Here is a 13,439-nt window from a genome sequence, read left to right on the forward strand (position 1 = left end):
GCCAGGACAGCTGACCCAAACTGGCCAAAGGGACATTCCATACCATGTGACATCATGCTCAGTATATAAAGCTGGGGGGAGTCGGCCGGGGGTGGCGACTGCTGCTCGGGACCTGGCTGGGCATCAGTCAGCAGGTGGGGAGCAATTGCATTGTGCATCACTTATTTTGTATATTCTTTTATCATCATTATTGTTGTTGTTGTTATTATTTTGCCTTCCTTTTCTGTCCTATGAAACTGTCTTTATCTCAACCCTCAAATTTTACTTTTTTTTCCCTGATTCTCTCCCCCATCCCACTGGGGGCGGTGGGGGAGCGAGCAAACAGCTATGTGGTATTTAGCTGCCTGCTGGGCTAAACCACAACATTCTGTCAGCTCAAATAGGAGATGGATCCCTTGCGGCAGTGATGCGTTTGTCTCCAGGATACTGCTTTGTGTAGCACAGTTAGCAGTGGGGGAGCGAGCAAACAGCTATGTGGTATTTAGCTGCCTGCTGGGCTAAACCACAACATTCTGTCAGCTCAAATAGGAGATGGATCCCTTGCGGCAGTGATGCGTTTGTCTCCAGGATACTGCTTTGTGTAGCACAGTTAGCAGGAAGAGGATTGGTAAGGGCGCTGGGAGATCAAGGTGCTGTTTCCAGCTTCGCTCCAGGCTGTATGTCCCTTTGTCCCCTCAGTTTTTTGGATAAATCACAGCTTCTCACAGACAATACAACTGGGTCACAACTAAACGAAAAATTCCCTCCTTGTCACCACAGTTCACAATTGGCACCATGATTCATTAACACAGTAGCTAAACACTTCTGAATAACACAATTTAATATATTTGAAAATACATTTGCACATTACAGACAATTTTAGGAAATGCTTCACCTTTCACAAACCAGTGGCCAGTGTCTCTCATTGGGGAAGACATACAGTGATACCAATTCTGCCAATACCTGCTATTTCTAAGGCACGCTTTTGCAAACCACTTTAGAAAAACACTGCCATAGGAATACGTTTTATATTTCATTACCATTAAAGCTTCTTTTAGTGAAGAGATAAATTGGCTGTGTAACCTAAGATTTTCTAAAGCAATGCAAAGCTCTCAAACTTACTGTTTTACAAAGCGGTAATAAAGGACACGGTGCTTTCTATCTTTGTACAGATATTTACCTTTTGATGAATTAAAAAAGTCACTTTGCCCAAAACCAAAATGAAACACAAAGCTCAAAATTCAGAAGTTTTCTTTATAGGAAAGGGTGCCCCAGGCATTTGGAGCCCGTCAGTTACATAGCTCAGGTCCAGCTTCTGTGACAGGTCTGATGATGCCACCCTGCTAATGGGATCCAGCCTTAAACACGGTGCAGCACCTCTCGCCTTCCCCTTCTGTCTCAGTGATTCAGGCTGCAGCCCTGGCTTTGCAGGGCTGCCTGCAATTGTCATGCAGTGGAATAACTTGTGATTCCTAAATTAAAATGCATCGTTCTATTCTATTGGGAAATGAGTGCCATGACCATGGAGTGGTCACTGGATGAGGGAAAACAAGGGTGAACCTTAATTCACCTTTATACTCATTTATTGAAATTAACTGACTGTTGCACGGCTGGAGCCCAGATAATGCTCCACGTTTATGACTGGTTCTTCTACAACTTGCATACAAGTGTTCGAATTACATTTTAACATACGAGTGTATTCACTTTCTCTCTGACAAAATACAAATACAAAACCGCCTTCTAATAGCACTTCTGTAATTTTGTAGGTCAGAATTACATACAGTATTATCAGGCTTTCACGAGAAACAGAGCAAATAAGCTTGAACTTTTGAAAGTGAAATCACTTATAAAAGCAAAGTGAAAAGATGTGTATCCAACATCAATTATTATAATCACAGAGCTGAAATACAGCAACATTTTCTCATTTGTACATATGGAACAGCAAAAAAGTAAAAAAATATATACATACAACAAGCTTAATAGGGAAACAAACCTGAAACAGTTCTCTACTGCTCATGGATAAGACAACTTTCCCTTACATTTTTTAGTGCGTTCCCTCTCATTCACAAGAACTAATGCATTTTATCTTCCTGTTCTAAGGCGAACTGAAAACAATCAAATCTTCCTTCAAACCAAGAACAGTTGTGAACTAGTGAATTAACACATATTCACCTGAGATCATTCTGAAATATAGGACAAGATCAATAATGATTAACAGCTAAGGTGCACAACCATTTTGTCATTTTTAAAGAGAAACAGCCTTTATACAGAACAGTTTTTGCTACAGAACAGTAAAACTGTCATCTGTAAAGAGAATTATTGGAAACAGTATAGGAGGAGACACTATGAGGACCGTAAGCAGCTTACTCTTCTACTTTCTTCTATGCAATATTGTCCTGTTCTCAACTTTCTGTAACATAAAAAGAGGGAGGGGAAGGAAGAATAAATGGAAAAAAATTAATGATTAAAAATATTTCTTCTGTAACTCCATTTATTTCATGCCTATGTCAGTTTCTCTCAAATCCGTTGAGTGACTTCAAAGTAGTCCTATGGTAAATACTACAAGTAAATGCATTTCATCTAGGTCAAACAGCATAAAGCAAAACCACAAAGCTAAATATAGTCTACGTGTGTATCCAGCTCTGATTAATGGGTAGAATTAAACCTGAGGTAAAAATAAATGAGCCGATGCTTCTATTCTTCTTTTATATCTGGAATTAGTTATTTAATCCTTTCTAGAGTAATTCTGTTGAATATAATTGGTATCCACTAGTGACATGTTCAAACAAAATCAGCTTGACTACTGATAACTACTTAAAAGCATCACAAAAGTACATTCATTCAAGCACTGAAAAAGTCACACCTGCAATGGTAAACAGAGAATTACCATTCATAAATTCTACTGAGGAAAGCAAGGTCAAAGCTAAAGGGGCTGTCCTGTACTATGTGTTGGTCTCAAGAAACAGAGCCACAGTGATGTTTGGAGGTGGGAAGGATCCGGGCAAGAGTGAAAAGGAACATTTTGTCTATTTATTTTTTGCTCACTCTAGGACATGCATTAGTACTGTATCTGCATGCACCAGGTCATGAAATCATTTAACATTCTGTTCTCCACTCTCATGACTTGGGGATGTATTATTATCTTTAACGTGTGGTACATGAGAGGGAAAAAGAAATAAATTTAAAATCACAGAAGAAACCCATGCTGCGGCTAAGAACTAAACTCCAATTTCTAGCATCTCATGCCAGCATTTTAATCAGGAGACCATCGGGCAGAAGTGCATCATTCACATGCAGCCTTGATCGTCTGTTTGGCACAGCTGCTTAGCGACTACCCCATGTGAGAGGAATAAAATCAGAGGGGAAAGTTGTGTCCTGCTTACAGAAGTGCTCAGAAATACTGAAAAGCATGAATGTACACGTGTATCAGAGTACCATACCAGCCACAACTCTGATGAATCTGTGTAGGGAAAATAAAGTAAGACTAAGATTCAAACCCAGATCCTGCAGAGATCAGGCGTCTCACAGGAAATATAACCTCCAAACTGAAAGGAAATCTATGGCTACCATGTTTACAGGTGAAAAAACAACCAATCCAACATCACTTTGGCAAAGCCTATAGCAAACAAAGCTACGATTTTATAAAACTTGTTTGCATCTCTATCACTCTGCAGATTAAATCCAAGTATTTATCTTGGGATGTCTTTGTTGTATCAATGCATCAAATGCAATTAAATATTAATGCAAAACAAAAAGTCATGTCAACATAGTGTACTCAAAGTGATCCAAACTTGCAAACTGAAGTAACAAAAAAAAAAGCAAACCTAATTTTAAAATGTATTTTCATTGTACCTTCAAACACTAACACAACTTGATTTTGTACAGCATCCTACATATAAGTTGTACCCAAAACACGTAGCAGACTTTAATATCACAATTGCAGAGTTAAGCAGCAGAAGAGGAGAAGAATTAAGTGCTGCAGGCAAGGAAGAAAACATAAGCTCTCAGACAGGATTTGAAACAAAAGGGAGAATCAAGATAACTTTGTGTCCTGTTTTAAGTTTAGAAGAAGTAAATGTCATAAAGCAGTATCAAAATGATTCAGTTTACCTCAATAGCATCATCCATTTCTGTGATCTCATACAATTATTTCAAGCTTGTTTCTGAATTAGGGAACTCTTTTTCCGGAGAGCTGTCATCGCTGAGGTCACTGTAGCTGTCACTGTTAAAAGCAATACACAGTCAGAAGGATCTAAACCAAATATTTTATTTCAAACCCTCCAACCCAGATGATGCATATGACCAACACTTTCCTCAAATGCAACCCATTTCCAGAAAAATACTTTAAGCTCATGCTCAATTTTGGTACTTTAGAGCACCTTCCTCTACAGGAATGGGCTTAAGTTTGGAGTCTAAGACCTGATGAGAAAAAATACTCTACCTGATAAACAGTCTGTCCAATTTCTTTTTGCTTGGCTCCTGTACATTCATTCTACAGTTTGTTGGTGCTGCGTGCCTGCGACCACGATTAACAACATGGAGAATAACAGGTATTCAGAGCAAGACTAAAAGGAATTTCTCATTTATGATAAAGAAAATGATTGTTTTGACCAAAGAAAAAGCTAAGACTTAAACTTCATTTACTCAGAATGCTTCAATTTACACTTAAATTACAATTCTTGCTCTTCCAGTCAGAAAAAAATCATTTTCATTGCCCCAAGCAATATCCTGACAGTTTTTCCTGAAGTTTTATCCCCTTCTGCTCTTTCCTGAGAGATGTAGACTGGTTTTCACAGAACAAACTGCCATGCAAGTGACTGTTTTATAAGCAGCCAGAACAAGTAAACAGTGAAGGACAGGAATCACCACAGCAACCGAGAGAAAGAAGTGCCCACAAACCACATTTTCAGTCAGCCGTGATGTCTATCGGGTCTCCAGGTTTATCTTAACTCTAAATGCACAAACTGCACCTCTTCAGAAGAACCTCCAGCCTCAACCTCCCCCTATGACACTTCAATTCTACAGTCTGTTTTCCAGATACTTGAACTTCCCAAGATCAGAAGCCAACAAAGGGAGCCCAGGGAACTGACAAGTATATTTAAGCAGCAATAATTCTGGTCAGTTCTGTGATACCTCAGAGAGCAGGTTATGGTTAACACAGTACAGGCAGGGATCTCAGACCTCATTTGTGTGGGTACACCAGCGTCAACCTTGGGTACCAACTCTACTCCAGCCACTGCACACCTGTCTCGTCACGTCTCACTCTTACCACGTACACCTCCATCCTCCAGCCAACGGGACCTCAGTCACGTCACGCTCCCCACCTCTGAGCACGATCTCCCACTGAGACATCAAGCGCATAATCAGCCCATGACCCGCCTAGACACAGCCCTATCAGTTGATCCGCAGCGACTGCCTGCTGTGTAACGTTTCAAGGCGAACTATGTAACCTCGCAGCTGGAGATCTTTGATCTAGACTGCAATGTGGAACAGTGAACAAACTGCACTCAGTTATACTGGTGCTTGTTACTGAGCACTGCTTTGTAGCCTGAATTTCACCCTCTCTTCTTTGCAAAAAAAAAAAAAACAAAACCCAAAACAACAAAGATTAGGTAAAAACACAGACATTTTTATAGAGTGGGACAGGAGGAGTGGCACCAACAGTCGTCTCATTTAATTTCTACCTCTGACTGTTAGGAAAGCCTCCCACAGTTACAGCAAATCACCGTACCAAATTCTGTACAAGACAGAGTAGATATTCCAACTGTTCTAACATTAAGACTTTGCCTACAGCATTCTGCCCCTTCTTTGCATGACACGCATGTTGTTGATGCGGTTCTTATAAAGAATGTGTCATTATCAGGCTTGCGAGAAATGCTCAATTTGATCATTTCACCAGCTGGCAAACAATTACACAGTTCAAGTGAGGAAAGTGTTGTTAACAGTATGATCAAGCATGCCAGATGCACACAGACAAACACAACATCACTGACATTGTACTTACTTCTTTCTGAAAGTACCCATGGAAACATGGAATAAGAATTCAGTATTATTAAAACAGTTTTGCATTTTCACATCACAGCAAAATAGCAAAAATTGTCCACAGAACAGAGGGTAAAACTGTGACTGCAGAGAGCTGCGTGATCTCATGATAGCCCTGGTTTAAGCCCAAAGTCTTCAGAGAAGTTTGTTTTTTTTTTTAAACAGGCTCTGCTGCCCAGTGGCAGTCACAGCCCAAAAACATATGCCAGAGCTCCATATACAACACAGTATGGGAGACAGACGCTTAAGTAAAAATGCGCAGGGACCAACGAGATGAGCGGAGAACTGCCCAGCTTCATCTGTTGAAGACAGTTAGGCGCTGATCCCCACTCAGCACTCTCATGTCCCCTACCCAGTGGGTCCTCCCCCACTCAGCGACATAGGTTTTAGAGGCATTCGCCCATAGAAGCAGTCACACAACGCTGGCTGCTTCCGTCATTTCATTGACTTACCACCCTAACTTCTCAGGCCTGTCTCCAGTTTGCAGAAGCTGAGGGTCATTTGGCTAGCCACTAGCCCAGAGGCTAAAACACTTACTCGGCCGATGACAATTTTGCTCCTGCTCCCGCACTGCCCAATTCCGTACAAGGTTTGACTCCACATCCCAGAGTAGGGCTCTTGTCACCGCGTTCTTGACTGTTTTGCAGTAGCACCTCATGGTCTCCCCTACTTTAGGGCTGTCCTGCTGGGTGTAAGTCAGTTTTGTTGCTAACAGGCAGGCCATAGTTGCAAGAAAGATAGGGGAAATGCCCAGGCAAGGGTCAGCCCTTGGGCTTCAGACTCACAGAACTGTCAGTCTCATCGTTTCAGCTGCTTGAACGATAAGCACCCCCAGAAGCTGTGGCATCATGTTAACAAGAAGAACTTGGGCTCCAAGGAAACCTGAACTTCTCCAAGAGCTAAGCTGCCGGTGGACTTGAAAGCAAACAGGGACTCGTGAATCTTGGCATATCTGCACCTGGGTGCTATAGCTTCAAACCAGTGCTGATGCCTAGTTTGTAAGATTTACTGTGATATGAACTGTGTTCAACTGATAAGTAATCTGAAGAAAAACTCCAGGTGGTATTAACCACAAATGAGTCATCACCTCTCTTAGGAATAAATGTGTACTACCTTCCAAATTATACCGGGTTGCTAGACAGATATTAAACACAAAAACCAAATGGATATTTTGTGCTCACAGTTGCTAATATTATGTAATCTTACTTAAATATGCTGGCTATGAAGGTGGTGGTGGTGGTGGGAAATCAAATAAGCCCAGCTTTTCCTTTATTAAATTCTTTTTCACACTGAGTCCTCAACTGAAAAAATATGCTTACATTTCCTTCAGCAAGTTTTCTCTCAGTTTGTGTACAAATTAATTAGTAATTATCTTGGGCAGAAACCTGACACCCACTTCATCTTGTTTGTAACCATTCCCACAACAGTGGACTCCAATAAAAAGGAGCTAGTGAGCAGATCTAAGGCCATGACAGCGGTTCTATTCCGTCTTTTTTTTTCCTCCATGGGATCTGGAGTATAAAGATGTGGCCAAGAGAAAAACAGAACAAAACTCAGAGTATGCAGTGTCACTGCATCTAGTCAGTCACTTCAGTCTTCAAGATGGAGAATTTTGGTCACTTTGATCCTTACACCGAATCTACCTGTAGTTAATGGAAACACAGTCACTGCAAAGTGAAATATCAACCAGTACCTAGGTGATATTTCACTTTGCAGTTAACTGCAATGTGAAACATCTACTAGTACCTCACTGGCATTTCACTTTGCAGTGAACTGCAACATATTTCCCGACTGGAGCAAGGAAAACATCCTCTGTTGAGAAATTACATTACAGGGTTTTGTTTTAAGTTTTACTCATCCTCAGATCCTCATCTTCTCAAGGCATAAGCAATAAAAAAAGCTTCCCCCTGCATGTGCTCCATTATTACCAAATTCATGCCCATTTCAGATCTCTCTGTTCTACTGACAGAGGTATCATCATACCTCTGCTATGCATCAGTCTAAAGCACAGGAGGCGGCAAGATGAGAAGGTTACCTATCAGTATGGTACAGAAGGCAGCCGACAGCTGGGGCCACACGGCATGAAGCTGGGATGCATCACCTCAGCAACCAATCTCAGCCGCAAAATCACTAGAATTAAGACTCAAGATCAATTTTAAATCTTTATTTCTCAAACAGCTGCTCAAAAGCACCAAACTGCCTGCTTTCGATGTTTTTATTAAGAAACACAGGCAACTGTAAAATGGGTACTCCTTGAACGTTCTGTTTGTTTCATTTGGAAAACCCAGATCAACATTCTTTAGAAATAAAGTATTTGACACAGTTTCAGAGGGGCTTTTTTCATCCTTTTTTAATGTATAATTAACAAAAAAGTCCTTTTCCAGAAATGTAAGCAATTTAAACAATTGTTACAGTAATGCCATTCCCTACAAAGGCAGGAACCAAGCTAAGTGCATTTCTTCCTCAATGCAAATTAAAGATAAATGTATTCACATTTAGTACAGGCTGTGGCTGTTTAAAACAAACAATTGTTATAGCTAACAAGAACCTAGCCAAAAGAAATCTGTCCATTATTATTCCCCTCACAAAAAGCTGAATGATTAATGATTATATAGTCATCTGTCCATTATTATTATTTATTCCCCTCACAAAAAGCTGAATGATTAAAATTATTATAGTCATTAAAATATTATTTAAAATAAATGCATACTTGATTGTGCAATGGTTATAATTGCAGTCACCCATATTTCTCGGTGCATATTTTTATGATCATTATATGATCATATATCATTTATGATCACCATCATTATACAATCCTATGCTTCCATGAAACATCATTTCATTAAAGAATCCCTCAGCACTTACCTAAGACTCCCCAGTTCCAGCCTGCCAGACATCTGCACTCACATAACTGGACCCAAGATAACGGTTTTATTAGGATCCAGCATTACAAAAATCACAATCAAGATGCCAGAATATATCTGGGTGTTATAAAAACTCTCAGCTGAGTCTCATGCATGGGATTCAATTCATTCAGCTTTAGACATCTTCATCTGAGATAGTTACCACCAGCTTCTTACAATCAAAGGAGAGAAACAGGCACTTGTAGGGTATAATGTTTCTGACCCACTTAACCATTATGATGAGCTATTTGGCTCCTTTAAGGTGCATATTCACTTAGTGACTACAGAAAAAGACTTGGGGTGACTAGCTCCGAAGTGACTTTACTGTAAACATCTACCATTAAAATGACAAAGTAACTAACCATTACTAAGTTCATCACTAAGTACCACTACGGTTGAGAAGGAATTTCCTTTAAAACTTTTTCTATAGTTTTCTGTAAGAGCTCTGAGGGTACCAACAGGTCTTAGCTGCCCTGACCATCCTCACCTGGGGCCTCCACCAATGGGCCCAGGAGCCTTGACTCCCAATCCTTGCCTGAGCTATGTTGCAGGCACGCCTGTACCCATCTCTAGTTCTGTAGTCACTTGTTGACTGGACTTCCTGGATTGACCTCAGACCTAACTCATCACTTTGCACTTATGCACTGGACTGCCTGTACAACATGGTGACTGTCACTGGAGCCAGTCCGCTTGCTGCCTTTGGTGACTGTGGTACTCACTCCTGCTGGTGAGGACACTACCCCTACCAGTGCAGTTGCCACCTCAGCTCCTGGACTGTCTTCTTTTGTGGAGCAGCCCCCCTCTTGCTGCTCTCTTGAGAGTCTTCAAACCACAAGATTTCCTTCATTTTCCTCTGAAATGTCTGGATTTGGCCAATGGCAGAAATATGATGCTGTGCCAGATGTGTTCTTCATTAGGGACATCGTACAGGAGACATCAGAGATAGCCCTGCCCATACCTGCTTTGTCCCTCATACACCAGAACGTGTCACACAGGCTGTTTCCTGTTCTGTCTATAGGTGCTTGCCCAAACCTCCCTACACAGCTGATTTAGGAGATAGTTGGACCATGTTAGTGCAGTAAGCACCATATGGGCAAGTCTTCTGAGGTTTTTTTCTATATGCACCACTCCTGTCCTCTGGCCACTTTTGTTCCTTGTCTCTGAATGCAACTCATAAGTCATCTTTTATTAATAACCTGCCCAGAACTTTACAGAGTACTCTGTGACTAGATGGCATTGGATTGGTGCCTTACATTAGCATATTCACTAATGACTTGCAAAAATTTCTTTTGGCGGTAGTCCTAGTTGCCCACACTTTCTCACCTAGGAACACCTCTCACTTCCTACATTTCCTCCCATCTACTGGACATTTGTGTTTAAATTATTTATCTTTAGCTTGTTACCCTCTTCCTCCAAAGAAACACAGGATTTCATTATTTTCAGCACAGGTTTCTAAATTCCCTATGTATTTTCATGTTATTGCTTTGTTCTGAATAGTGCTTTCAGCTCTTATTTAAATGACATTATTTGCAAATATCATTAGTGCACTGTGGCCTACTCTTGCAGGCCATTAATAAAGATGTTGGTTGAGGGGAAGGAAGAAGTAAAGCCTGCTGATGCTAAACTTGCCGGGGGGGGGGGGGGGAACAGCAACATGCCTTTATTTTACATCAGTGGTTTTGCAATCCATATGACACTGTTCCCAAAGATAAGCCAGTTTCTATTACTTTTTCCAAATTAAACTCTGTAAGACTCAGTAAAAGCCAACATTACATGTGAAGTTCCCCTCTTCATCCACTAGTTTTCTAGTAAAACCTTTTGGTTTCTCCTAAAAAGCAGCCGTTTTTGTGGGTATTGTACACTTGCTGAGAGTCTCCTGTGGTTCTGGTTTTCTCTGTCCTTTAAAATGAAACAGGTAAACTGGCAGCCTCTCACTTTCCTCAGCTCTGTGTGAAATGATGACTTCAGTATTTCCATGAAAAGATTTGGAAAAGGTCATGATTTGAAAGCATTCAGAAGGAAATGAAGTGCATGGCTTTGTCTGATGGTTAGACACTCATGCCATAATGCACTAGAGGCTGAAATCACAAAGGCAACTTAGATTCCCAACTACCACTTCAGGTAACTAAGTAATAACTCATCGCTGAGTTACTCCAATCCTTTGCTCAGTTCCTGACTGTCTCTGTACACACCAAAGCTCCTGGGAACTAAGTTTACCCCAGAGGATGCATTCCAGTCTCAAACTAGGTATGCTCATGCCTATGTCTAAGCATTCTCAGACTGTCTACCAGACTAGGCCTCACAAAAATTTAAGAGAAGGTTTATTCACTTTTATTTATTTAAGGCACTCTCCTGGGAGGTGTGATGCATCTTTAAATTTACTGTTCGCTTTGCTTAGAAGCTAGGGCTTCTGTCCAGGTGTCAGATGTTCTAAAATTGCATCCTAATTATGGGGCTGTTAAATGTTCTGGGTAATGATTTGCTCTTAAGAATCTCATGCCGAAATATGTATTTCCTTTTGTCTCAGGACTTCATCATTAATTCTCCTTTTAGTGTTTCTAATAGCCTAGTTTAGGTAATCTGCTCAACTTGCTGGCCTCCACAAATTCTCTTTCAGGTTATATCTTTGCTCTAGTCAACAGCATGACTAGAATTCAGGTAGGCAGTGCTGGATGAGGTGTGCAGAAAATCCTCTCCTCAGATTTGTTTCAGTCTTGTTATGACATGCCTTAGCTTTACAGCTCAGTGAAATCACTAGCATTCTGGGGTTTAAAGGTTTAAATTAGAAATCCTTTCCACTCAGCAGGTGAATATGTTAATATGAGTGGGTGTCCTGTAATTAGTACTGAAATTCCCTCCTGAACATTCTTCCCTGCAAAATGCTCCTCTCTTAGCCTCAAAATGTTTTTCTATTCCAATGCTGTTTCTCAAGACAAGAGAGGTTTGCTCGATTGCTGTGTAACTAGGTAAATGGTAAAATTTGTATTTTTATATATAAAGTTCTGGGGTATGAATTCTTGTCTTTGCTAAATGTTTCAGTGTTGGTTGGAGTTTGTTGTATGAACATGAAGAAAAAGAGCCAAGTATATATTTTTATTGATTAATTCAAGTAAGTGTAAGTGCGGCACATTCAATAATTGCTGAAACTTAAAGTCAGGGTTAGAAAACATATTTGCTATAATGCTAAGGGATTTAAATTTAAATTAGCAGGACATATGCAGATCACTCATTCAAAAAAAGTAATATTCCTTTACCTCAGAGAGACAAATAGGTATACTTATGGGAGGAAGCGGTAAAAGAAAGGATATTGGGACTTGGAAAATATGATGAACTGTGAGGCAGAGGGTGCCCACAAGAGGAAAGACTGAAGATCACTGTGCTTGAAGACTCCCTCCTGCCAAGCACCACAAAAATTTGACCTGTATAATGCACTGGCACAAATTTTAAAAGATAGATAATATTATGACCGTTAATAACAACGACAGGCTAAGGTAATAGGAGTATTTCGATCAAGCTGTAGTTTGCAGATCAGAAAGAAATTCTCTCTGTATGTACATCATTGCACAATTGGCCAGGGTGAGCGAAGATGAAGTGCATTTATGAAAGACAACTGATACCCATAAGGAGCAAGGTACCAAAATAGATTGATCTGGTCTGGCTTGGCTATTTTCCATTACTACTGAAACCTGAATAAAATTTCTATTTCTCGCTTAAGAAAGGGACCTCATTTTAATAGAAAGCAATGCTCAGAAAAAAAAAAACCCACAAACACAAAACTAGCAAGTTTGGTGCCTTGTTTAGAGGAAAAGCCAGTAAGCCAGAGTTGGATCCGTTCTGTGTTATTATTCAGTCATTCTGTGACTGTTTTTTTTAATAATTTTTTTTTTCATTTTTGTTATTGTACCCTAGGCTTCCCTCTGACCTCTTTATTATTGTTATTGTAATGAAATTGTAACTGTTGTTAATATCATTGAAATAAACAAGAATGAGTTAACACTGGCTAAAAACTATTGCTACATTCAATAAACCAAAAACTCTGTGTCCAAGGGAACTGGGACAAAGGATTTTAGTTTGGCTGAACCATCCAGTTTTGATCTAGATCCAAACCCTTCCATAAGCCTAAAGATATCCTAACTGTTTTGTTTCAGGCCTGTCTCTGCTAGATGGTATTAATTATTTAGCTACTACAAAATAAAATCAGTGTTTTCTTCTTTGTTACTATCATCATTCAAATACAACTAGGTAAGAATTTCACTGCATTGCTTGATCCTCTAGCAAATCTCTTTCCCTGTGAAACTACCGTTACTGAAAGTTAACACAGGAGGCCACTAACTTCATGTGAAATTACTAAAGGGTTTTTTTACTTCTTTCTGGTTATAATGTATGGATCTGGCTTTAGCCCTAACAGCCTCTGAAAAGGAGGAAGTCAGGAACTGTGCTTACTGCTTACAGATACTTTTACACCAGGGTTTATGTCAGGCAAGCACAGGAACAAGTAAATCAATACATGAAGAA

General features: G+C 40.1%; 1 protein-coding gene across 4 annotated transcripts in view; it reads right to left on the reverse strand.

The window, feature by feature from the left end:
- Positions 1 to 802: 802 nt before the first annotated feature.
- The window catches only part of CTPS2 (CTP synthase 2), an 81,607-nt gene continuing 68,970 nt past the window's right edge, over positions 803 to 13,439 (reverse strand). For 2 of the 4 annotated variants that reach the window (XM_009276876.2, XM_009276875.1), the window contains exons 18-20: positions 4,421 to 4,495; positions 4,090 to 4,201; positions 803 to 2,389 (exon numbers count right to left, since the gene is read on the reverse strand). In XM_009276876.2, the coding sequence (XP_009275151.1) occupies positions 4,126 to 4,201; positions 4,421 to 4,495 (151 nt within the window). In that variant the 3' untranslated portion in view covers positions 803 to 2,389; positions 4,090 to 4,125. Of the gene's footprint in view, positions 2,390 to 4,089; positions 4,202 to 4,420; positions 4,496 to 13,288; positions 13,295 to 13,439 lie in introns of all 4 variants that reach the window. The other 2 variants (XM_019471434.1, XM_019471435.1) reach the window with 2 other exon arrangements.

This window comes from Aptenodytes forsteri, unplaced genomic scaffold, assembly GCF_000699145.1.
Source record: "Aptenodytes forsteri isolate BGI_AS27 unplaced genomic scaffold, ASM69914v1 Scaffold273, whole genome shotgun sequence".
Classification (NCBI taxonomy): Eukaryota; Metazoa; Chordata; class Aves; order Sphenisciformes; family Spheniscidae; genus Aptenodytes; species Aptenodytes forsteri.